This window comes from Gracilinanus agilis, chromosome 5 (genome assembly GCF_016433145.1).
Source record: "Gracilinanus agilis isolate LMUSP501 chromosome 5, AgileGrace, whole genome shotgun sequence".
In the NCBI taxonomy this organism is placed as follows: domain Eukaryota; kingdom Metazoa; phylum Chordata; class Mammalia; order Didelphimorphia; family Didelphidae; genus Gracilinanus; species Gracilinanus agilis.
The window spans coordinates 105,629,157-105,656,445 of record NC_058134.1 but is presented as its reverse complement, the minus strand read 5'-3'; the positions used below and the strand labels follow the sequence as shown (position 1 = coordinate 105,656,445).

Here is a 27,289-nt window from a genome sequence, read left to right as displayed (position 1 = left end):
GATCTCAGAGTCTACTTGTTATGATTATAAATAGGAGGACCCAGATGTAATCACTGTTGTAGATGGACAACCACTTTTAGCAAACTCTAATTCTCCCCAGAGGGTCAGGACTCAGTATATTTAAACTGCAGACCTGGGAAAGTTTCCAGTGGGAAAGCTCCTATTTGTGTCCCAATTGATATTCAAGTGACAATTTAATAAGGCCCTTTGGGATGCATAGTTCTTTAATCTTCGTATCCAGCATTCAAAATCTCTTGAATCATATAGTATTGTTGCTACTGTTACTGACAACATATAAGTTATACCTTTTCTCAACTTGAATGGTTGGTAAGAGGTTAAAAATTAAAGGGGTTCATAGATGTAGGCCATGAATTTTCACATTATAAAATTTTAACATGATCTTCCTCTGTTCTGAGTTTCAGCCCATAGGGTCTCATGAAAGACCAACAGTTTTAAATTTTCCTCACACAGATTTACTTCTTTGCTTTTCTGTGGGGACTATGGTGATGTTTAGGAAGTTCTATGATCCTTTAAAACTGCATTGAATCCTTAGTAGTCTAAGTAAGAACTAATCAAAGAGTAAAACCTTTGCAGCTGGAGCACACAGGATCCCTTTCTCATGCTGAACAAGAAACCACAACAGTGCACCTGAATCTCATCTTGGGGATCCTAGAGATAGTGAAAACTTGAATTCCATCTTGAAGGCATCTCCCTAGAACTTGCTCCAGGTTCTGTTATAACCTCCTCATGAATATATCAAGGTAGTCTTTGAATTCTTGACTATGTGTTATGAACAAACAATTTATAAAATCTAGTTTTACATGGCCTATATCTTTAATTTGTATACTTTTATTCACACCAAAAAGCTGTGTTTTTGCTCATGAATGACAGTAGGTTGGAGGATGGCTTGAGTAAAATTTATTGTAAAAATTTCATATACAAAATGTGAGCAAGGGCCTCCAATATGTTTGTTCTTTGATTGGATGAGAAAGGTCTTTTGAAAATTTAACAAACTATGATTTTAAAAGATAGCGTCAGAGAGATTTGTTTGTAAAAGACGATAAGAGAATAAGGAATCTATTATTTCTTCTTGAAATAATGAACAAAAAGAATTAAATTTAATGGAAGAAAAATTTTGAAAGATGATGTATAAAAGTACATTAGTTAATATACATTTATTAGGTATCTATTAAGCTCTAGGCACTCTACTAATTTCTGAGAATATACATAAAAATATTTAGCAATCTGTATTCTGAAAGGAGCTTACATTCTATTTGAGTTCTTAAAATAATGACCAGATATCTTTTTTCTGTCTTTTCCACTAAATTGATGTATGCATTTAATAAAAGTATAATATAGATAGATATAGATGTCTGTGTATATTTATATATCCTTCTGTATCTCTCTATTGCCCAAGAGGTTGTCTGGTATAGTGGAGAGAGACGTTCTCAGGGTCAATGAAATACATGTTCAAAACTCCACTGGTGACACTTGTTGGTTCCATAACCCAGAAAAAGTCATTTAAACTGGCAAGGGTCCTAGGCATATCTCTAAGAAAATATGTCACATAACAGTCACCATTATGAATAAATAGAAAAATTGTCTTCACTAGGATCTCCCTACATCAAAAAAACACAACTTTTTGCAATATGCATACATATAGATACATACATGTACTTAGACACTTTATATTTGAAAATATACACATACACACATATATGTATTTGTATATGTATACATATACACATATGCCCATGTGTATATTTCTGTGTTTATTTAAATATATATACATATATATATACACAACATATTTCTATATAGAAGTAGTTTAATCAGATTTTATTGCTGTAGGTTTTTTTCTTTTAAGAAAACTCTTTGCCAATATGAACAAAAACTGTTTCGTGAGAGTCGCCAGGGTTACTGTCAAGCTGGTGTGTGTGTGTGTGTGTGTGTGTGTGTGTGTGTGAGTGTGTGTGTTTTATTTTTAAAATTCATACAAATATTCTTTGACAAGAAATTTCAGAAGTGCCATTTTTCCTTTTTTGTTGATTATATTTTCTTTATAATATTTACAAGGGAATGTAGAAAAATAATGTTGGACGAATTAGACTCATGACAGATCATCAGATTGTCTCTTGGACTACAATATATATTCATGAAATGAAATTGATTTTACTCTCACTAGGAAGTGTCAGGGGGTCCTACCTGAAAATGAGGGGAAGTATAGACTATCTTCTCAGTGACTAGAATAGTACTCAGTTTTCAAGCTTCTTTGTGATCTATATGGACTCTTCTTTACTCCTAACATTACATTTTTACTAGAAATCTGAAATGAATTTCAATGAGGACAATAGCATTCTTTATTGCCTAGTTTTGGATCTGAATCTTTGAGTTACAAGGGAACTAAAGGATATATATATATATATATACATATATATGTATATATATATATATACACATATATAATACAACCTTTCACTCAGTGGGAGAATTTTTTTCTACAGTATTCCTTACCAATAGTCAGTAATCTCCATTTAAATACAGGTGACTCCAGCTCCAACTTTCAAATTACTTGCATTAACCAAGGTCCACCCTCTGAAATTCCCACCTTTGGTCCCAGTGTTGCCATTCTGGTGCATTACAGCAAAGTGGACTCCATTATGTTGTGACAGCCTATCAAATATTAATGTATCAGAAGTTCAGAGAAGGATCGCAATTACAAATATGACTTTAAAAATGGTCAGGGAGAATTTTTCCTCTTATTTTTTTCTAGAAGTATGAAGGAAATAGTGGGTTGGAGAGATATGTAAAAGTAGATAAGGATTTCATGTATTTTAGACTGAATATAACATTCGGTAAATAAAGCCTTCTAACTCATGAGCAGATTTGGGGATTTTGTGCATTCTAGACCAAGTATAATATTTAGGAAATGTAACCTCCCAGCTTACTGGCTTCTAATTAAATGCTGAGATACAGAATCCATAAGCAACTTCATAATTCTTCAATAATGCCTTGAAAATTAATACTTATTTCATTTGGCTTTAATTTCTTCATCCATCATGTAGTCAGGTGTTGGTTAGGACAAATGATGAAGTTGATGGTAAAAGGTGAGAAAAAAAGGCATTATGAGTATTCTGTATGTAGAGACTATTATAAACAATTAGACATGAAATGGGACTCATTGCTTCTAAGAAGCAGTTATGTGGCTACAGTTATATGAGTCCTTCTGTCTCCTTGTGTGCTGAAATAAAACAAAATACAAAGAGAGCTATTTTTTAACTGCTTCTAGATCCTGGAGCTTGTTTCCTTAGCTCTCAACAATCTTGTCACTTGTCACTGTTTTGCCTTCAATCAACAACATGGGAATCTCCCTTTTTCGATATTAATAAAAGTAAGTTTCTATACTTAAGATATAATAAAAATGGGTATGAATTGGGATAAGTGACAACTTTGAAAATTTTCTGCCTTTTCTATGGATTTCTGTTCTTAATATATACTTTTTGAGCATTGTATTTGTTAATGTTGGAATAGAATTATAAGGAGTTACCAGATTTCAAAAATTGGAAAATAACACAATTCTCTCTTTGAAAAATGGGGGGATTTGGATGATTTTGTTATTTTTATTGAAGACTCAATGACCAGAATTGTTGTACTCAAGAAAAAATGTATTTCAGTTGATTAGTAAATTGGATTTTTAAACTTTTACTGATTATATTTATAATGAATTTTTATATTATCCCCATGATATATTGAGATAATTATGAGATTCTAATGAACTATGAGAGATATTAAAACTGTATCTTTTTTAACCTCTATATTCCTTTTGGCAATTCCATACCTAAGCTGAGACTTATTGTAATATGTTTTTGATATCCTCAAAAATACATGTTCTATGAAAACTATTAGAAAGTTGGTCAAATTGACAATAATTTGCAGCTAGATGTTAGAATTCATGAGAGAAAATGAAAACCAGTGATATAATAATTGAATATTTCAAGAATCTTTGATGTCATTAGCATCATTATTGTATAGATGACAGCTTAATTTTCAGTATAGTATCTTTGTTTCTCTGAACAATTCAGCCCATCTAGTAATGAGCCACTTCATCCTTAACCATAATTACTCATGAATGACAAGGATAGAGTCCATTCTGAAGTTTCTATTCAAAGGTTTTTTGCTGCATGATAAAACTAACCAGATAACTCTTCTGGTTAGATGACATAGCTTTTTTGAAACCAGAGGTCTCCTCCAAGATATGAAGATATGTATCAAAGCAAAACAATGATCTAGATACTTGATCAAATTTTCAATTTTTAATTTAATCTATGTTAATTTTGCCACCTTATTGACATTTTGAGAGTAAGTTCATCATTCTATTACCTCTATAACTTAAAGTTTTTTTAGTCATTAGTGGCTCCAAAATTTTTTCTGGTGAAAACCTTTTTTTTTGGTAAAAAAGAGTAAAGTTGTAATAACTGGGGACAACTAGGTAATGCAAGTAGATAGAACTCAAAGCCTGGAGTCAAGAAGATCCACTTTCAAATCTAGCCTTTTAGTCATTTACCAACTGTCTTAACCTGGGCAAGTCACTTACCCCTGTTTGCCTCAATTCCTCATCTGTAAAATGAGCTTGAGAAGAAAATGAAAATTATTCCAGTATCTTTTCTAACAGACTTCAAAAGTGGTTAACAAAGAGGCAGATATAACTGAAATAACCGAACAAGAAAAACAACAAAGCAACAGATTATCTACAATTTTTTTAGTGTAGCCAACTATACAGCACAGTGGAGAGTTTTAGGCTTAGTCAGGATGCCCTGAGTGTGATTCTTGTCAAAGACACTTAAAAGCTATGTGATCTGGGTAAGATACATTGCCTCTTTCATCCTCAGTTTCTGTATTTTCAAAATGGGGATAATAATATCACCTTCCTTCCAGAAAGGTTGTATCAAATGAGATTACACATATATCTTAAAACTTTCTGTATAAATAGTAATTATTTATTTTAGCTATTATTTTCCTACCAATGCTATTGATAAATAAACGTTTATTTATTTTGAGTATTCACTGAGGATGTCAAATGTGATAGAAATAAAAAATTATATACCACAGAAAGATTAAAAATAATATTTTCATCCCAAACATACCATCTTTTATTATCACTAAAGGAAAATGTATGGATCTGAAGTTGATCTTCAATGTGACATAATTTATATTCTAATACTTGGTGCCATTTTAGATGTTTCTTGATTTTTTAAAGAGAAGTAATGGAAATTAGGCAGGTCTTAATGTGATTTCCATTTTAATTCTTCTCCACTAAGAAGTATCCTACACATTGATTCTCTTTGAGTGATCAGTGACTATTCAGCTTGTGTAGCTGCATACATATCTAAACCATTTTTAAACTTTGGGAATGGGAACAGTTTTATATCAAATTAAAATAGTTTATAGATTCACTTTTGGGAGAGCAAGTTGAGAAATTTATTAGAAGTGCTTCATACTTAACAAAGATAGGCAAACATTTGTTTCATACAATTTAGTGAAAGTTAATTGAATTATGAACTTTAGTAACTTCCTTCAATGCCTTTGCTTTCATCATAGAGTGATGGAGAACAACCAGACCACAGTGACAGATTTCATTCTGCTGGGATTTCTTGTTAGCCCAGAGATGAAGATGTTTTTCTTTGGACTCTTCTTCCTCTTCTATACCTTTGCTCTGCTGGGAAATGGAGTCATCCTGGGCTTGATATATCTTGACTCTAGACTCCACACTCCTATGTACTTCTTCCTCTCTCAACTGGCTATTGTTGACATCACTTATGCCTCCAACACAGTACCCCAGATGTTGGCAAATCTCCTGTATCCAGCCAAGCCCATCTCCTTTGCAGGGTGCATCATGCAGACTTATCTCTTTTTAACTCTTGCCCACGTTGAATGTCTTCTACTGGTAATGATGAGCTATGACCGGTATGTGGCAATCTGCCATCCCCTCAGATACACTCTCATTATGAACAGAGGAATGTGTATTGCACTGGCCATCACGTCTTGGGTAGGTGGAAACCTCCTGGCCTTGGTCCATGTCATTCTCCTGCTTAGGCTGCCCTTTTGTGGGCCCCGGGAAATCAACCACTTCTTCTGTGAATTACTGTCTGTACTGAAACTTGCCTGTGCAGACATATGGCTCAACAAATTAGTCACCTTTATTGCCTGTATATTTATTGTAGTTGTACCCCTCTCCCTAGTCCTAATCTCCTACACACATATTCTTGCTGCTATCCTGAGAATCCATTCAAGGGAAGGACGAAAGAAAGCCTTCTCCACCTGCTCCTCCCATCTCTGTGTGGTTGGTCTTTTCTTTGGTAATGCCATCATTCTCTACATGACCCCCAACTCCAGAAACTTTGAGGAGCAACACAAAATTCTTTTCTTGTTTTACAGCTTCTTTAATCCTACTCTAAATCCTCTGATATATAGTCTAAGAAATGCAGAGGTAAAGGGTGCCTTTAGAAGATTGCTTAGGAAAGAGAGACTAGTTTAAAAGATTGAATTGAAATTATTTATGGAGGAAGGGATAGGAATAAAACCTCTGGAGTTTATAATAATTTGGGAAATAAATGCTATGGGATTAGATGACTTTTTTTCTTCTCCCTCTCCCCCCCAAAATTCTCATTCTCCCCATTTATAACTATGCCACCATGTGGAACATTAACCATTATTATTATTTTTAATGATTATTATTTTGTGGTATGATTTGAAATCTGGTACTGATGGAATCCTTCCTTCTCTTTCATTGTTATTACTTCTCTTGAAGAGTTTGAACTTCTTTTGCACCAGATGAATTTCCTTGTTTTTTCTAATTCTATAAAATAATCTTTTGTTAGTATGATTTATGTGATAATATATAAGTAATGTAGTTTAATGTATCAACACATTTTTTATTACATTATCTAGGCCTCCTGATGAACAATTAATATTTCTGTAATTACTTAGGTCTATATTTCAGAAAAGTGTTTTCTATTTGTATTTAAATAGGTTCTCTGTGTATGTCTTAGCAAGTAGATTCTCAAGTATTTTATATGTTATATTTCATAATTATTTAAGTGAAGTTTTTCCTTATATCCTGTCCTGCTGGGTTTTATAGAGAGAAATGCTTTGGATATAAATAGATACATTTCATATCCTACAAATTTGCTGAAGTTATTGTGCAACTAATATTGTGCAACTCTTAGTTGACACCCAAAATTTGAAAAAAATTTTTCACTTTATTTTTTCTCTCTTTGACCACGCTTATTCTATCAATTTATTTTTCTTGTCTTATTGATACAGCTTTCATTTCTATTGGTAGTGCTCATAATGGACATTTTCACTTTACCCCAAACCATATTTGAAAGGACTCCTGCTTGTCCTCATTAAATATAATACTGGCTGTAGGTAATGCTTATACATGGGTATGTATATATGTAGGTGTATATACATATGTGCATAGATGTATTGTGCAATACACACATGTGTATATATTCAAACCATGTTTATCTCATAAACATGTTTACCATGTAGTGTTTTTAATTTACATAATTATAACATTTTTACATGTGTGTATAATGTATATTTTTAAATAAACATTTACTCATGGCTATATATATCACTATGATAATTCTAATGTGGTATTCTGATAAGTGTTGTACATGTGGTATCATGCAATACATATTTCCATTTTCATCATGTTGTGGTAGAAGACACATTGTTTATATGAGAAAAATACTCATGAAAAAAGGTATGTTTCAATTTGCATTCAGACTTCATCAGAGAGAAGTGGTTAGATTTTTTCATCATGAGTTTTTTGGAGTTTTCTTGGATCCTTGTATTACAGATAGTAGTTAAGATATTGATGGAACATTAATTTTAATTTTAAAGCCACTCCTCTGACCTCCCAATAAAATGTTAGAATTACAGAAACTTTAAATTCAAGTTGAATTCTTTTTCTTCCTTAGAAATGTAAGTTCGGGGGCCACTGAGTAGCTCAGTGGATTGAAAGGCAGGCCTAGAGACAAGAAGTCCTGAGTTCAAATATGGCCTCAGACACTTCCTATTTGTTTGACTCTGAGCAAGTCACTTTGCCTAGCCCTTACCACTCTTCTGCCTTTGAACCAATATATAGTATTGATTCAAAGGAGGAAGGTAAATGTTTTAAAAAAAGAAATGTAATTTCTATAAGTTACCTTCAATATCTCATCCTTTTTTAGAGTTATAATGACCACATTTATGCTATTTAATTAAATTTAAATTGTGTTCCAATTTAAAAACAAACATTATTTTGGGGGTCCCAGAAACACCTTCAGTTGAAGTATTCTTTTTATTATCCATTTTATTAACAACTCCTTTAAAATAATGTAACAATAGCCCATCACATCTGCACATAATCATATGAAAGTGCAGGCAAAATATAATGCCATATTGAAATTCTCAAGGAGCTTGCATACATCACATTAAATGACGTTTCACTTAATTTGAATGTGACCTTGTAGCATTTTATAGTTTGTACTAAATAGAATTTTGTGTTTTTTGGACTCAATCATTATCCAGCTAAAATGATTTTTACTTCAGCTGAAGCACAATAGACTAAGTGCTAGGGATCCAAATACAAAAATAAAGTCATTTTATAAAATAACATATTTCAAGTGAGTTTCTTTTAAACAATATATTGTAGGATTCTGTTTTCTAATCCATTCAACCCAAAGAATTTTGGTCTTGGAAAATTTTTGATTACTCTCCTGCTGATATGTGCTTTGCAAACTCCTGACCAGAACTTAGGTTTGGGTGACACAACTGTAGGTTTGTCTCTAGCTGGAATTCCAGTTGACCAGAATATTCTGTAGGGTCAGAGGGACAAAACTGCTTGTTATCCCTTTGTCTGAGTGCTGTAGTATACAGAATTGGGGGGATATAGTTTTTTCTAGCTTTGGCTGAGGTCCAAAAGCAGTTGGGCTTTTAGAATCTTGAGAGAGGCAGTTGACTGGATCTTCCGTGGAGGGAGGAAGTCAATGAGCGAGCTCTTAGATTATCTAGCTTCAATATTGAAATTTAGCCTAGCATTAATATATTTACTTAAGAAATTATTATTTTAGATAGACCCTTTATATCTTCCTTTCCTAATACCACCCTGCCTTCCCTCCCTTACCTTAGTGGCTGTGGAGTTTATAAGGAGAGAAATTAGAGAGGAGTTAAATCTGTGAAGAGTTATCTAACTGGCAGCATTATCTATAATTTAATCAAATCATCATTTATTCCCTTTAGATAGCATTTTGTAAAACTGAGTAAGGCAGGTCCTTATTCAGATTCATCTTTACTTCCCTTCCCCCACCCCAGGTTCCTGAGATAACTGATAGGGCTTTCCTTTAATCCACCTTCCTAACAACATCCTTCAAATAAATAAACCCTTTGTGTTTCAATAGTCCTATTTAGTGTAATTTGTCTATTAGTTAACAAGAGGGAAGAAGAGGGAAAGAGACAACATACTCTGGGCTTAGAGGGAAGCTGGGGCATCCATCTTGAAGGAAGGTGTTACTTCAAAATAGGTCCCTTCCTGTGAAATTAACTAAAGCCCGTTTGTTAATTTCAGTCTAGTCTATTTCCCTCAGCTTGTGTTTGAGTCTAAGTCCCAGTCTGAAAGCCTTGCAGTGTTATTCAGTTTAGTTTAACTTCTCTTCTCCCAAAAGATCTCTGTTCCTTTCTGTGTTATACTCCTGACTTCAGTCCTATTATACCCTGAATCTCCTTTAATCCCAGCCTACCTGTAGCCTAATTTATCCACTTACCAAGTCTCCAACATCCTCCTTTCAATTCCCTTATCCCAAACACCTTTCCTCAAATTACCCCCATAAGGGGCCAGTGCCTGGCCTTTATCAATAGATTGCAGGATTCAAACTATCCTGGGATATAAAATAGGTTTTGAACGTTTCTTGCCATTGTCCACTGTCTTTAGATATATAGGTTCTCTCCTGAGTCAGTCAGCACTGAATCTGTAACCCAGCTCTGAGATGTGATCAATTCTCTCTGCGTAGGATCATGCCTGAGCCTGTTGGATTTAAGACATCTTGCCCAAGTGCACAACTACAGACTCAGAGCTGGAAGTTCCATGCATACCCCCCACCTCTATTCCAAGAGTTTGTCTCTTCTATCTCCACGTGCTACCAACACTGGAAAAAAATGACTCGAGTGTGTTTTCAATTTGGATTTGATAGTCAACATATGATCTGATGCCTTTTGTTGGACTTCTGTTGTGGAGAACTGGAAAAAATTATTTCTTTTTCCTTGATCATCTTGGCCAATTTATGTCATTCTTTTGAGAAATATTTGTTGAATATCAGACCATTATCAGAAAAATTTACTACAAAGATTTATTTTACCAGTTAATTTTTTCTTTTCTTATCCTAATTGCATGGATTTTGTTCATAGAAAAACTTTTTTTTATACTTCAGATAATCTAAATTTATGTCTGATCTTTTGCGATCGACTTTATTATCTCTTGTTTGATTAAGAAGTTTTCCCATAGCCATAATTGTGAAAGATGGCAGATTTGATTCCCTTTTAAAGTTATTATGTTGTGATCTTCAATATTCAAATAGTATATCCCAGTTAATATTCAAAGATATTTTATTTTCCCAAATACATGCAATAATATTTTTTCACGTTTTCCAAAATTAATATCCTAATTATCTCCTTTTGTCCCTTCCCTCGCCCCTTCAAAGATGGTGAGCAGTTTGATCAAGATTATACATGTACTATAATTCAAAACATACTTCTAAATTGGTCATAAGAAAATACTCATATAAAACCAAAACCCCAAAATAAAACTGCAAATAAACTAAAGTGGAAGTTGGCATGCTTTGATTTATATCTGGCTCCAACATTTTTTTCTAGAAGCGATTCTTCATTAATATTAACATTACATTCTCTTTATAATACTCTCTGTGCTAATTTTAAAAGTATCTTCATATTTTTTACTACTAATCAACCTTGCTGCTCCTTCTAATTCTATTTATCTTTACAGATGATTAGGTATATTCTGTTAGTGGAATAGAAAAGTTATTAATGCTTATATATATTTAGTTTAGTTAACTTTTTCTTTTAAAATTAATTTCTATGACTTCTCAATATATCCAAATGTTTATTGTATATCCTGAAAAATACTTATTGACTTGAATTTTTATCATTGGTTCTTTTAAGTTTGAGGTAGCTCTCATGTTTATTTCCTATGTATTTTCTAATTCAAATTTAGCTTTCTCCAACATCACATTATTTTTTTTTAACCCTTACCTTCTGTCTTGGATACTGTGTATTGTATTGGCTCCAAGGCAGAAGAGTGGTAAAGGCTAGGCAATGGGGGTCAAGTGACTTGCCCAGGGTCACATGGCTGGGAAGTGTCTGAGGCCAGATTTGAACCCAGGACCTCCTGTCTCTAGGTCTGGCTCTCAATCCACTGAGTTACCCAGCTGCCCCCCATCACATTAATTTTTGATTTTCAAATGCAAAAGCTTTTCTCATTAAGTTGTTTGTCGTATAGGTCTTCTAATTGTAGTCCATAAGTAATTTTTCCTCATTAACTGAAGACTGCAATCCATTTACATTTTTAGTTATAATTTTTATTTTTTTCCTTCTATCATATGCTGCTATAGTATCTGAGTATCTGTTCCATTAGTACCTTGCATGGTATTTTATGTATAATAAATCTGTTAAATTGAATTAAGTGCTCTCCTCTAATATGTAGATTTATCTCTACTCCAGTTATTATAAATATAAACATCTATTGGAATGTTAGCTCCTTGAAGACAGGGATTGTTTTTGCTTTCCCTTCATATCCATTTGTCATAATTCCTGGTGTATAATAGGGCTTTATAAATGTTTGTTGATTGAGTGATGAAATGGTGCCTAAATTATACTTTTACTTTCATAAATTTTTCAGATTTTTATTTCCCCAACATCCTTTCTTTCCCAGAAAGAATGATTTCTCTGGCCTCTATTTTTGCTTCATCTTTGCTTATAAAATTTTTAAATGTACTTCCATTTGAATTGACCTTTGATATGGTTTTGCTGCTTATTATTCCACATTTGCAGTATTATTTTTTCATCAGAACTCTGACTTACATTTAAATTGTACATATGTCTCCATGATATTTTTTCAAAATAATTTTATTTGATTGTTTTCTTATGGATAATGAGTCTTCTAAATAATGTGCAATCTTTAATATAAGATATCTTTCTGTATTTATCATCTCCTTTTATGTCTTATAAGAGAGTTCCAGCACTGTTCCATTCATGTGACTCTTGTTGATAATGATTCACTAATATACTCTTTACATTATTTTGGTCAATAATTTTTATAATAAAAGTTTTTCTTATTTGCATGTTTTTATTGCTTATTCCTTCTCTTGAACTTTGTTCTTTCTGTTCTGTAAGTCTCTTCGTTTTTTGAGAGTCTTAGATTGCCCACCCTCTTTCTACTCTTTTTTATTTTGGAATTTTTCCATCTTGTCTTTTTGGATGATATTTATGACCTATGTCTTTATATATCTTCACTTGTGTTATCTCCTATCTTGTTCTGAAACATCCTCTATGTAATCTATTGTCACTCTAACTCCTAAATATTTAAAAAAAATCGTTACTGATATATTTTTACATCAGCTTTAATTCAAATTATATCCTTTTCAGACTGTCATCTCTTAAAAGAAAAGATAAAAATAGATGTTCTAGATAAAATTCTAATACTGATATTGTACTTCGTGATTTAGTAACAAAGTCTGCCAATAACAATTATATTTAGTCTATCATTAATCGAATCTCTAAGCCATTTCTGGCTGAGAGAAGTAAAGGCCAAACTGCAGAGTTCTCCCATGTTTTCCATTTTAATCCTTACACCAATCTGAGGTATCATTTATATGAATCTTGAAAGAAAGAAAATATTTTTAAAATTGTTTGATGTTTAATCTTCAGAAAATGATTAACAAAGTCACCATTTTACTAATTCCCTGAGCACTTTCCCAAAGGAATCAATGGGACTCCTACAATAAATAAAGTTACTTTCTTTGATACATATCTTCATTGTTTGTCAGTGGAGAAGCAAGTGTTCTAGAAGAGGCAATGATGTTATTTAGATAATAGTGAAAATGTAGTTATCATCCTTAATTTGTTTCCACAATAACCTAAAAATGTTTTACCCAATTTATTAAAGAGAAAAGTCCAAAATATATTTTAGGCCTGAGAAATGTTATTTCATAGTATTTCTAAAGGAAAACACTATTCTGCAAAACTAACCAATGTATAAACAAGTAAAATATTCTATTAAGTGTCATTTGTAGACTCCACATTTATAAAGAAGGAAAGGAAGCGCATTTTCATATTTGTTATTTGGAGCCAAGTATATCATCATAATTTAACAGGATTCAGTTTTGTTTTTGTAGTTGTTCTTGAAAATTACATTACCGTAGTCATATGTATTTTCCTATTTCTGTTTACTTCACTTTGCATCAGTTCATGTTTTCATTTTTCTCTCTTCTTCAATATTACATACATTTATCATTTCATGTTACATTATATTTCATATTGTATTTGTATAGCCTGACCTTTTGATCATTCCACAGTTATTGCACATCTATCATTCTGTGCTGGTACATGCTTAACAATGGGATCCAAAAATAATCTATATACAAAAACCGTTTTAAGTTTAATCTCTATTATTTACATGTTATCCATTACTTTCTTAAGTCTAGACAATTAAACAAAACAATAAATCAAATGCTGATTTGTGTGGTTTGAGTTTTCTAGCATATTCATGCTCACACTGAAAATTTACTAATTGACATGTTAGATCCCATGCCAGCAGGCTCCAGCATGCCTCTTCATCTTTCTACATTGGTCCATCATCACAGGGATATGATCCTTCTTCACAATGGGTATCTAGTCCTTTGGGGAGTTTTCTGTCCTGTGGCTAACTGATTAGGGAGTCTCCATTTAGAATATATCGTAAGATTGCTCAGCTATACTTCTTATTCTATAATTATATTTCACCAACCAGTCTGTTCCACTATCATACCTATCAGTTCTACCTCCATACCTGTTGCTTATTCCCTACATGGATATCTTCCTTCTTCCCCTCTTTTTCAAACTTCTTTCTATGTTTTATGCTTTTCTCTTAGAATGTAAGCTCCGTGAGAAGAGGAGCTGTCTTGCTTTCTTGTATTTGAACATATTTCCAGCTCTTAGTATAGTGCCTAGCTTATGGTATACACTTAATAAATGCTCCATCTAGCCATCTATCAAAACTCTATTTCCAGTTCTTTGCTACTACAAAAATGTACAATACCTATTTTTTAATTGAGCATTTCTCAAATGCAATTTGCAAAACTATAGATTTTTTGTCTCTTCTGAATTAGGTGTTTGGGACAGCTGGGTGGCCCTAATGCAAAGCATAGAGTGCAGGAGTAGGAGTCAGAGCAGTATGAGTTCAAATTTGGTTTCAGACACCTTTGAGCTATGTGATCCTATTCAAGTCACTTAACTTTTTTTTTTGTTGTCTGATTTTTTTTCCAAACATTTATTAATATTCATTTTTAACATGGTTACATGATTCATGCTCTTCCTTTCCCCTTCACCCCCCGCACTCCCCACACCCATGGCCGATGCGCATTTCCACTAGTTTTTTCATGTGTCCTTGATCAAGACCAATTTCCAAATTGTTGGTAGTTGCATTGGAGTGGTAGTTTCGAGTCCACACCCTCAATCATGTCCACCCCAACCAATGCCTTCAAGCAGTTGTTTTTCTTATATGTTTCCTCTCCTGCAGTCCTTCCTTTGAATGTGGGTAGCATCTTTACCATAAATCCCTCAGAATTGTCCTGGGTCATTGTATTGCTGCTGGTACAGAGGTCTATTACATTCAATTTTACCATAGTATATCAGTCTCTGTGTACAATGTTCTTCTGGCTCTGCTCCTTTCACTCTGCATCTGTTCCTGGAGGTCTCTCCAGTTCGCCTGGAACTCCTCCAGTTTATTATTCCTTTTAGCACAGTAGTATTCCATCACCCACATATACCACAGTTTGTTCAGCCATTCCCCAATTGAAGGACATACCCTCCTTTTCCAGTTTGTTGCCACCACAAAAAGCTCAGCTATAAATATTTTCGTACAAGTCTGTTTATCTATGATCTCTTTGGGGTACAAACCCAGCAATGGTATGGCTGGATCAAAGGGCAGGCATTCTTTTATAGCCCTTTGAGCATGATTCCAAATTGCCAGCCAGAATGGCTGGATCAGTTCACAACTTCACCAGCAATGCATTAATGTCCCGATTTTGCCACATCCCCTCCAACATTCATTACTCTCCCCTTCTTTCATTTTAGCCAATCTGCTAGGTGTGAGGTGATACCTCAGAATTGTTTTGATTTGCATTTTTCTAATTATTAGAGATTTGGAACACTTTCTCATGTGCTTATTGATACATTCACATTCAGAGTTATAATCATCAGTTGTGCATTTGCTGACATTTTCAAATCTTCCCCCATTCCTACCCCCTTTTTCCTTATACTTTTTTTCCTTTTAAACCAGTGGTTTGCTATTGAGCCGCTATCCCTTATCCCCTCCCTTGATTAACTTCCCTTTCTACCCATTCCCTTATTCCCTCCCCCTTTTTGTTTTTAAAGGCCTTATGAATTCCCTCCCCCTTCAGCCCTCCCTTTTTTTGACCTCCCCACTCCCCTGCTCCCCTTGGTTTATCCCTTCTAACTTTCTCAGAAGGGTTAGATAAGAGTTTTATGTCCCAATGGATAGTATAGCTAATCTTCCCTCTCCGGGTTGATTACTCTGAGAGTAAGGTTTGATTATTACCTCTTAATGCTCTCTTCCTCTCCTTCTTATAATAGTATTTGTCCCCTCTCCCTCCCATGCCCTCTTTGTGTGTAATAGAATATCCTATTTTCTTATTCACTCAAGTTTCTCTTCGTGTCCCCTGCTATTCACCCCCTCTTTCCCATCCCCCATGCCATTTTAGATTATTTAGTGTTCCACCCTCACCCTGCTAATTATTCTTCTTATTACTATAATAGTGAATATTATAATAGTGAATAGAGTTCACTACAGAGAATTATACATAACATTTCTCTACATAGGAATACAGATAATTAGATCTCACTGAGGCCCTTAAAAAGGCAAATTTAAAAATTATAAGTTTTCTTTCTTTCCCCTCTGTATCTTATTTACCTTTTCATGTCTCTCTCGATTTTTGTGGTTGGATATCAAACTTTCCATTCAGCCCTGGTCTTTTCTGTGCAAATACCTGGAATTCTTCAATTTTGTTGAATGCCCATACTTTCCCCTGGAAATATATAGTCAGTTTTGATGGGTAGTTGATCTGTGGTTGCAGGCCCAGCTCTCTTGCCTTTCTGAATATCGTATTCCAAGCCTTGCGATCTTTTAGCGTGGAGGCTGCCAGATCCTATGTGATCCTGATTGGTGCTCCTTGATATTTGAATTGTTTCTTTCTGGCTTCTTGTAAGATTTTTTCTTTTGCTTGGAAACTCTTGAATTTTGCAATTATATTTCTGGGCGTTTTCTTTTCTAGATCGAATGTCGCAGGTGTTCTATGAATCCTTTCAATGTCTATATTGCCCTCTTGTTGTAGGACTTCAGGGCAATTTTGCTGGATTATTTCTGTTAGTATGGAGTCCAGGTTTCTATTAATTTCTGGTTTTTCTGGAAGACCAATTATTCTCAAATTGTCTCTTCTAGACCGGTTTTCTTGGTCTGTCACTCTCTCATTGAGATATTTCATGTTTCCTTCTATTTTTTCAGTCTTTTGACTTTGTTTTATTTGTTCTTGTTGTCTTGAGAGATCATTAGCTTCTAATTGCTCAATTCTAGCCTTTAGGGATTGGTTTTCGGCTATAATCTTTCGATTTTCGGCTATGATCTTTTGATTTTCAGCTGTAATCTTCTGGTTTTCGGCTATAATCTTCTGGTTTTCGGCTATGGTCTTTTGAATTTCAGCTGTATTCTTCTGGTTTTCGGCTATAATCTTCTGGTTTTCGGCTATGATCTTCTGGTTTTCAGCCATAATCTTCTGGTATTCCTTTTCAATCTGGACATTTCTGGTGTTCAATTTGCTTATCAGTTCATTTGGTTTCTGAGCCTCACTTTCCATTTGCAAGATTCTACCTTTTAAACAGTTATTTTCTTGCCAGATCTCTTCCATTTTCCTCAAAATCTCAGTTTTGAACTCTTCCATAGCTTGTGAGGAGTTTTCCTTATTTGAGGAGGGTCCGGATGCTTGTTTGTTCTCCTCCTCTGTTTGCTTGGTTGTCTGGGTTTTCTCTGTGTAAAAGTTGTCGAGTGTTAAAGACTTCTTTTTCTTGTTGTTAATCTTTCTCTTCTGAGCTTCCTGAGACTGGGTAGCCATCTTTAGCCCAGCAGCTTCTCAGGTTTATCCTCGCGCTCAGGGTCTGTCCGCAGTCTATTGGCTCCTGAGGTCTGAGTTCTGGTTTTTTCCAAGGTCAAGCCCCCTGGTGGACCCCCTTGCTTGATCCTCTGCTGGAGGTTTCTTTACAAGTCTCAGGGCGCTGCTTCCACAGTTGTATACCCATCCACGCTGGTTCCCTACTCAGGGTTTCAGAGCTTTAGCTCATGGCTGTGTCTGCCTCCACCCACGCCTCCTCCAGTGCCTGTGCTCTGAGCCTGGGCTCTGTGCCCTGTGTCCACTCTGCTCCTGCGCTCAGATTTCGCGTGCGTTTTTTGGCTTAATGGGGTCCCAAATCTTGCTGCTCTCAGGAACAGGCCCCAGAGCTGCCAATGACTCGATGGGTGCCCCAAACTTGCTCTATTTCTTTTTAGCTGGCTTCAGCGCTATAGATGTTGTGTCTGGAGGGGGTGGGGGTGGAGTGGTTGCTCAGCCCACGATTTAGTGAGAGCTGTTTCACCCCTTTATAGCATGGAAATGCCTCGATTCCACGTACCTTCTATACTGTGCCCTGTTGTGGGGTTCCTCCGTTCGTCTGGACTTATTTTTATGTCCCCTTGAGGAGTTTTGTGTGTTTGGGTCAGGAGAGGTTAAGAGCTGCTTCTTACTCTGCCGCCGTCTTAACCCGAATCCTGTTGTCTCCACTTAACTTTTTTTGATTCAGTTTCCTCATCCATAAAATGATTTGGAGAAGGAAATGTTGAACCACTCCAACTTCTTGGCTGAGAAAACCTGAAATGATATCAAAGTTTGATATAACTAAATTGACTAAACAACAATATAAAGCTAATTGTTTACATGGGAATTCAAAACATAAGCATCCTAAGATTCAAGAGTTAGAAATGGACCTGTTCATGTTGTCCTAAGAGCCATGTCCATCCAAGAACATTTGTAATTGGTTCTGATTGCCATACATGAGAGATTTTATAAGCAAAGATTCAGAGATGCAATAGACAGAAAACAGTGTCATGCACGGTAAGTGATGTTTCTCAGCTAACAATTCCTTTGGCAAACATTTAAAATGTGCCAGTATAAATCAGTGTCAGAGAGGGAATTTAGACTCTTTGTGATCTCATCAAATCTCCTTCCTTTTTTACTTATTACATGGTTTTACTGTGACTGCTTAGTTGCATCTCTCATTAGCCTTTGTTTAAACTAGTTTTTTTTTCTACCTAATATATTTTCTCACTGTTTTGTGAGGAAATACTAACTGTAATCTTCCTCTATCCTTCCCAATTAAACTACAAATTATTATTATTCAGTTCTATCAGTCCCATTTGACAGTTCGTGACATTGTTTGGAATTTTGACCATTTCATTTTCTAGTTCATTTTACAGATGAGGAAACTGAGACAAATAGGATTTTGAAAATTCCCCAGAATAAGACAGCAAATAAGTGTCTAGGGCCAGATTGGAACTCAGATCTTCCTGACAGCAGGCCCAGCACTCTATTTACTGTGCCACTTAACTGCCCCTCAACTACAAATAGGTTTATATTATAAACTCATGTTGCCCTTGCCTTACATATCTTTCTGCTTGGAAAATAAGTTTGCTGACCATGGGATTGTTTTTAGCCCTAGTACACAAGAAGTAATAAAATTGGTGATTCAATGATTTAGACTTACGTAAAGCCATACATTAGTAGTAGCGAGAATTAAGTGGTGACCTGCAGTTGTCACATACTTGTTTTGACTAGGAAATGGTTCATAATGTCCTATCTGCTTCATAAGTAAAAAATGTGATGGAATATATTACCACTGTGAGAGATATTAATAAAAGGGGGTAGAATTGACAGGACCAGGCATTAGAGAATTAATGAGAAACATTCCAGCTCTTTCTATTCATTTAGGATATAGTTATTCCTTTACATATATTACTATGATTATTACTGACTTTTTAATAGGTATAATGTCAGAATCCAAGGAAAAAAGGTCAAGGGATTTAGGGCCTCATCTTGGCCACAAATAGTCCACAGAACTCATTATCATGCATTGATTCTTTGTTACTAGAAGTTGACTGATTTATTCATTTGATTAATGAAAAAATAATTTATCTATGTTTGAAGGGTTATATAGCAACAAAAACACCAGATTTGAGACAGGAGACCAGGTTTCAAGACCTAGATATGCTATTTATTACCAACATAAACTTGAGCAAGATTCTTTCACCTCTTTAAACCTCATTTTCTTCATCTGTGAAATAAATGGACTGAACTAATCTCTTAGTCCCCTGCTAGATTTAAATTTTATGATTGTATTTATTGGAGCCTATTATAATAGATTGAAAATATTTAAATATATATTTAAAAACTATATAAACACCAAGCCACTGAACTTTTTAAGGTTTGTGCCCTAGAGAGATCTCACAGTTGATTTTGATATATGATTATCGATAGAACTACCCAGTTGCTATTGTAGATGAACCTAGACTTTAGCAAGCTCTACTCCTCCCCTGGAGGTCAAGACAGCATGTATTTAATCTGCAGAAATGGGAATGTTTCCAATATTTCCAATTTGTGTCCCAACTGAAAGTCAAGTGACAGAATCTAATAAGCCCCTTTGGGGGGTATATAGTTCTTTGGACTCCCTAACCTGGACTCAAAATCATTTGAATCACATAGTGCTGTAGCTACTGCTACTGATAACAAATGAGTTATATTTTCTTTCAACTTATACTTAATTCTTAGGTAATGGTGGTATAAATTTAAAAAAAAAGTATAGGGGTTTATGGATGCATAATTAAGCCAAACATTTTCATATTGTGAATTTATAACATGAATATTTCTTGATGCTGTAAATTTAACCCCCAGCATCTCATGAAAGACAATCTTAAATTTTCTTCCCACAATATTGCATCTTTGCTTCCCTTTGGGGACTAAGGTAATATTTGGGAAGTTTCGTGGTCTGTACTGAATCCTTTGGAGTCTAAATAAGAGCTAATCAAATAGTAAAACCTTTGCTACTGGTGGACACAGGCATCCTTCCTCATGCTAAATAAGAAGCCACAGACAATGGACCTGAATCAAATCCTGAGGATCCTAGAAATAGTGAACACTTTAATTTTATATCAAAGACCAGCTTCTTAGAACTTTCTCCATGTTCCTGTATAGCCTCCACATACGTATACCCAGGAACATTTCTAGCCTTTGGCTAAGAGTTATGAGCAGATGATTTATAGGATCTAGTTATATATATATATATATATATATATTTATATATGTATATATATATATAATTCTTGCACTTCTTTGTACATTGAAAAGGGCAGTTTTTGCTCATGAATGACTTTAGGAAGGAGAATGGCTTGAGTAAAATTTACTACAGATATTTCAATAGTCAAAGGCAAGACTCTGGTATGTCTATTAACAACTAGTTTTTATTTTAAAAGGTAAGAAATGTCTTTTGAAAATTTAACAAATAATGATTTGGGGAGATGATATCAGAAATTTTTTTGTTAAAAACTATGGGAGAATGAGAAATCTATGATTTCTTCATGAAATATTGAGGAAGAAGGATTATGTTTGATGTAAGAAAAAGTCCTTTCAAAAGTTGGTATATAAAATATATTAATTAGTAAGCATTTATTAAGTACTTATGTGGTTCCAGACTTTTCATTAATTACTAGGAATTATGAATATGAAATATATAACTATCCTTCTTCTCAAAGAACTGATATTTTATGTGAATTCTTAAAAAATGACAAGAGTTATTAGTTTTTTTGGTCTTATCCACTCAACTGATATGTGTATTTAATATGTATGTATTTAAATTCATATAGATAGAAAGAGAGAGAGAGAGATAGGAGAGAGAGAGAGAGAGAGAGAGAGAGAGAGAGAGAGAGAGAGAGAGAGAGAGAGACAGTGCTCAAAAGACTGCCTGGTATAATTGGTAAAGAGACAGTTTCAGAATCGATGAAACATAGGTTCAAAAACCCACCTGTGATGTATATTAGTTCTGTGACCCCAAGAAAGGTACTTAAACTGGCAGGGGCCCTAAGCATATCTCTAAGACAGCATTTGACAGAACTGGGAGTTTGCTCACTAAGACCTTGCTACATCAATAAATTATAATTCTTTGTAAAATACATAAATATAGATACAAATATGTTTGTATATTTGGGGGGATGCCATATATATGTGTGTATATATAAACATATATATATTATATATNTGTTTTGTGAGGAAATACTAACTGTAATCTTCCTCTATCCTTCCCAATTAAACTACAAATTATTATTATTCAGTTCTATCAGTCCCATTTGACAGTTCGTGACATTGTTTGGAATTTTGACCATTTCATTTTCTAGTTCATTTTACAGATGAGGAAACTGAGACAAATAGGATTTTGAAAATTCCCCAGAATAAGACAGCAAATAAGTGTCTAGGGCCAGATTGGAACTCAGATCTTCCTGACAGCAGGCCCAGCACTCTATTTACTGTGCCACTTAACTGCCCCTCAACTACAAATAGGTTTATATTATAAACTCATGTTGCCCTTGCCTTACATATCTTTCTGCTTGGAAAATAAGTTTGCTGACCATGGGATTGTTTTTAGCCCTAGTACACAAGAAGTAATAAAATTGGTGATTCAATGATTTAGACTTACGTAAAGCCATACATTAGTAGTAGCGAGAATTAAGTGGTGACCTGCAGTTGTCACATACTTGTTTTGACTAGGAAATGGTTCATAATGTCCTATCTGCTTCATAAGTAAAAAATGTGATGGAATATATTACCACTGTGAGAGATATTAATAAAAGGGGGTAGAATTGACAGGACCAGGCATTAGAGAATTAATGAGAAACATTCCAGCTCTTTCTATTCATTTAGGATATAGTTATTCCTTTACATATATTACTATGATTATTACTGACTTTTTAATAGGTATAATGTCAGAATCCAAGGAAAAAAGGTCAAGGGATTTAGGGCCTCATCTTGGCCACAAATAGTCCACAGAACTCATTATCATGCATTGATTCTTTGTTACTAGAAGTTGACTGATTTATTCATTTGATTAATGAAAAAATAATTTATCTATGTTTGAAGGGTTATATAGCAACAAAAACACCAGATTTGAGACAGGAGACCAGGTTTCAAAACCTAGATATGCTATTTATTACCAACATAAACTTGAGCAAGATTCTTTCACCTCTTTAAACCTCATTTTCTTCATCTGTGAAATAAATGGACTGAACTAATCTCTTAGTCCCCTGCTAGATTTAAATTTTATGATTGTATTTATTGGAGCCTATTATAATAGATTGAAAATATTTAAATATATATTTAAAAACTATATAAACACCAAGCCACTGAACTTTTTAAGGTTTGTGCCCTAGAGAGATCTCACAGTTGATTTTGATATATGATTATCGATAGAACTACCCAGTTGCTATTGTAGATGAACCTAGACTTTAGCAAGCTCTACTCCTCCCCTGGAGGTCAAGACAGCATGTATTTAATCTGCAGAAATGGGAATGTTTCCAATATTTCCAATTTGTGTCCCAACTGAAAGTCAAGTGACAGAATCTAATAAGCCCCTTTGGGGGGTATATAGTTCTTTGGACTCCCTAACCTGGACTCAAAATCATTTGAATCACATAGTGCTGTAGCTACTGCTACTGATAACAAATGAGTTATATTTTCTTTCAACTTATACTTAATTCTTAGGTAATGGTGGTATAAATTTAAAAAAAAAGTATAGGGGTTTATGGATGCATAATTAAGCCAAACATTTTCATATTGTGAATTTATAACATGAATATTTCTTGATGCTGTAAATTTAACCCCCAGCATCTCATGAAAGACAATCTTAAATTTTCTTCCCACAATATTGCATCTTTGCTTCCCTTTGGGGACTAAGGTAATATTTGGGAAGTTTCGTGGTCTGTACTGAATCCTTTGGAGTCTAAATAAGAGCTAATCAAATAGTAAAACCTTTGCTACTGGTGGACACAGGCATCCTTCCTCATGCTAAATAAGAAGCCACAGACAATGGACCTGAATCAAATCCTGAGGATCCTAGAAATAGTGAACACTTTAATTTTATATCAAAGACCAGCTTCTTAGAACTTTCTCCATGTTCCTGTATAGCCTCCACATACGTATACCCAGGAACATTTCTAGCCTTTGGCTAAGAGTTATGAGCAGATGATTTATAGGATCTAGTTATATATATATATATATATATATATTTATATATGTATATATATATATAATTCTTGCACTTCTTTGTACATTGAAAAGGGCAGTTTTTGCTCATGAATGACTTTAGGAAGGAGAATGGCTTGAGTAAAATTTACTACAGATATTTCAATAGTCAAAGGCAAGACTCTGGTATGTCTATTAACAACTAGTTTTTATTTTAAAAGGTAAGAAATGTCTTTTGAAAATTTAACAAATAATGATTTGGGGAGATGAGATCAGAAATTTTTTTGTTAAAAACTATGGGAGAATGAGAAATCTATGATTTCTTCATGAAATATTGAGGAAGAAGGATTATGTTTGATGTAAGAAAAAGTCCTTTCAAAAGTTGGTATATAAAATATATTAATTAGTAAGCATTTATTAAGTACTTATGTGGTTCCAGACTTTTCATTAATTACTAGGAATTATGAATATGAAATATATAACTATCCTTCTTCTCAAAGAACTGATATTTTATGTGAATTCTTAAAAAATGACAAGAGTTATTAGTTTTTTTGGTCTTATCCACTCAACTGATATGTGTATTTAATATGTATGTATTTAAATTCATATAGATAGAAAGAGAGAGAGAGAGATAGGAGAGAGAGAGAGAGAGAGAGAGAGAGAGAGAGAGAGAGAGAGAGAGACAGTGCTCAAAAGACTGCCTGGTATAATTGGTAAAGAGACAGTTTCAGAATCGATGAAACATAGGTTCAAAAACCCACCTGTGATGTATATTAGTTCTGTGACCCCAAGAAAGGTACTTAAACTGGCAGGGGCCCTAAGCATATCTCTAAGACAGCATTTGACAGAACTGGGAGTTTGCTCACTAAGACCTTGCTACATCAATAAATTATAATTCTTTGTAAAATACATAAATATAGATACAAATATGTTTGTATATTTGGGGGGATGCCATATATATGTGTGTATATATAAACATATATATATTATATATGTATAAATGTGCATCTATGTGTATATATTTAAGTATGTACTCACACACTAGTGTATATTCAGAATTAGTTTGATCAGATTTTATTGATGTACAAAGGAGTTCTTGATAAGGAAATTTTTCAATACAATCAAATACTGTTCCTAGAGAGTTGCCGAACTTTCTGTTGGGCTATTTTGTGAGTTTTTAAAAATTATTTTTAATATTTTTATTCATACAAATATTATGCTGTAGAAGAAATTCCAGAAAAGTTATTTTTTCTCTTTCATTTCCAATATTTTCTCCAGTTGAAATACTTTTTCCAGAGACATAGAACAGTTGGAGACTCCTAGCTGGGTTGCAGTCTCTTAGATCAACTCTCACTACATCAAGCTCTCTGAGACTGATTTTCTTTTTACTAGGAGGTGTCAAGGGGCCCTACCTGAATGTGAGGGTAAGTATAGGCTATCATTTCAGTTACTGGTACAGTACCTGATTGTCATGATTTTTTGTGATCTATATTAATGATTCTTTACTCCTGACATTGTGTTTTTACCAGAAGGATAAACTGAATTTCTATGAGAACACCAGCATTCTTTATTTACTAGTTTTGGATCTTTGACTCTTTGTGCTGCAAGGGGAATGAGGGTTTTACTAATTCAGTCTCATAACTAACAGGAAAATTTCTTCTACATCATCCCTTACTAATAGTCATTGGTCTCCCTTTAAATGCTTCCAATGACTCTTACTTGAAGTGTCACATTGGTGGAAAGTCTTTATTTATATTAAGCCAAGATCTACCTCCCAGAAATTTCTGCCTTTTGGTCCTAGGTTTGGCCTTCTAGAGCAATACAGTAAAGTGGACTTCATTTCTATATGAAAGTCTATCAAATATTAGTGTATCACAAGTTTGGAGAAATATTTCAACTAAGAATGTGACTTTAAAAATGTCCAGAGAGGATTTGTCCTCTTCTATTGTAAAACTCTTACCTTCTGTTTTAGCATCAATTCTAAGTATCAGTTCCAAGGCAAAAGAGTAGGAGGACTAAGCAATTGGGGTTAAATGACTTGCCCAAACATCACACACCTAGAAGTATCTGAGGCCAGATCTGACCCTAGGAACTCCTGTCTCTAGGCCAGCCTCTATATCCATTGAGCCACCTAACTACTCCTACCCAATATAATATTGAAATTTTTATAAAGAATATGAAATAAGTATGACATACTAAAAACTTATCTTTTTGAAACTCTACAGTACTTTAAGCAAGCCTTTACCTAAATGATTCAAGATTTATTATAATTATTTTTATTTCCTCAAAATATATTTTTATTTCCTCAAAATATATATCCTGCAATATTTATTTTAGGCTATTCTAGTTCAAAATCCTTTCTAGTCAGATGTCAAAATCTCTAACATAAAGTGAAAACCAATGTTATAATACTTGAATATTTCATAAACATTTTATATACTAATGTCATTAGTGTATAGATGATGAATTTGTATAGGGTCTTAGTTTCTCTGACAAATTTTACATCATCCTTCAGCTTACCTGATAATGATCCTCTGCATACTTAGCTGTTATGGTTTATAAATCACAATTATCAATTCCATTCTCAAGCCTGTATTCAAAATCCTTCCTGCATGATAGAACTAGCCACATACCTCTTATGATTCACTAGCAGAATATTTTTGAAATCACGGTCTCCTCCAAGATTTGAAGTTGTAACAAAAGAGAAACATGGTGTAGATACTTGAGTAAATGGTCCATTTTTAACTTAATCCATTTAAACTTTGTCACTTTATTCAAATTTCAAGAATAGGTTCTTGATTTTTCTATCTGCATGAATTAAAAAATTTTATTCATCAGTAGATCCAGAATTTTTTTCTAGATATGTTCCACTAACTAAAAACATTGAAACTATTTTCTGTCTTCCTATGAATCCTGATGAAATGTATTTTTCAGTAATATGCAAAGACAAACAATAGCTAGAAATATCTAGGTGAGGCAGTTAATAGAGCACAGAGTCTGGAGTCAAGACCAGAGTTCAAATCTGTCATCAGACACTTACAAGCTATGTGATCCTGGGCAAATTGCATTATCCTGTTGACCTCATTTTCCTCATCTGTAAGATGAGCTGGAGAAGGAAATGACAAACCACCATAGTATCTTTGCCAAGAAAATCTCAAAAGGGTTAGAGTTTGTCATACTTGAAATGACTGAACAACAAAAATAACAATATAATGGGTGATCTACAAAGTCTTCTGTTCAACTAGCTACACAGCACAGAGTTTGAATTCTGGCACAACACTTACTAACTATAGATCCTGGAAAAGGTGCATTGCCTCTTTCTGCCTCAATTTCCACATCTGCAACATTGGGCAATATCACCTGCCTTCCAGGAGTTTTGTGAGGATAAGATGAGATAATATATGTAACACTTTGCAAATATAAAAGTTTACTAACTGTTAATTATATTTTAGCTATTACACTCCTACCAATTCTGTTGAGAAACAAAAATTTGATTATCTTGGTGTTTTTACTGAGGATGTTACATGTCATGGGATATAAAAACATATATTCCAGATATATTAAAAGTAATATTTTCCTCCTAGACATACCACTCTTTTACTTTCACTAAAAGAAAATGCATTGGTCTAGGGCAATTTAATTTT

At 34.0% G+C, this 27,289-nt stretch overlaps 1 protein-coding gene across 1 annotated transcript; it reads left to right on the top strand.

Moving 5' to 3' along the window:
* Positions 1–5,554: 5,554 nt before the first annotated feature.
* On the top strand, positions 5,555–6,535 carry LOC123248728 (olfactory receptor 2A1/2A42-like). Its single transcript, XM_044677583.1, has one exon. The coding sequence runs from the start codon at positions 5,555–5,557 to the stop codon at positions 6,533–6,535; it is 981 nt and encodes a 326-aa protein (XP_044533518.1).
* Positions 6,536–27,289: the final 20,754 nt, after the last annotated feature.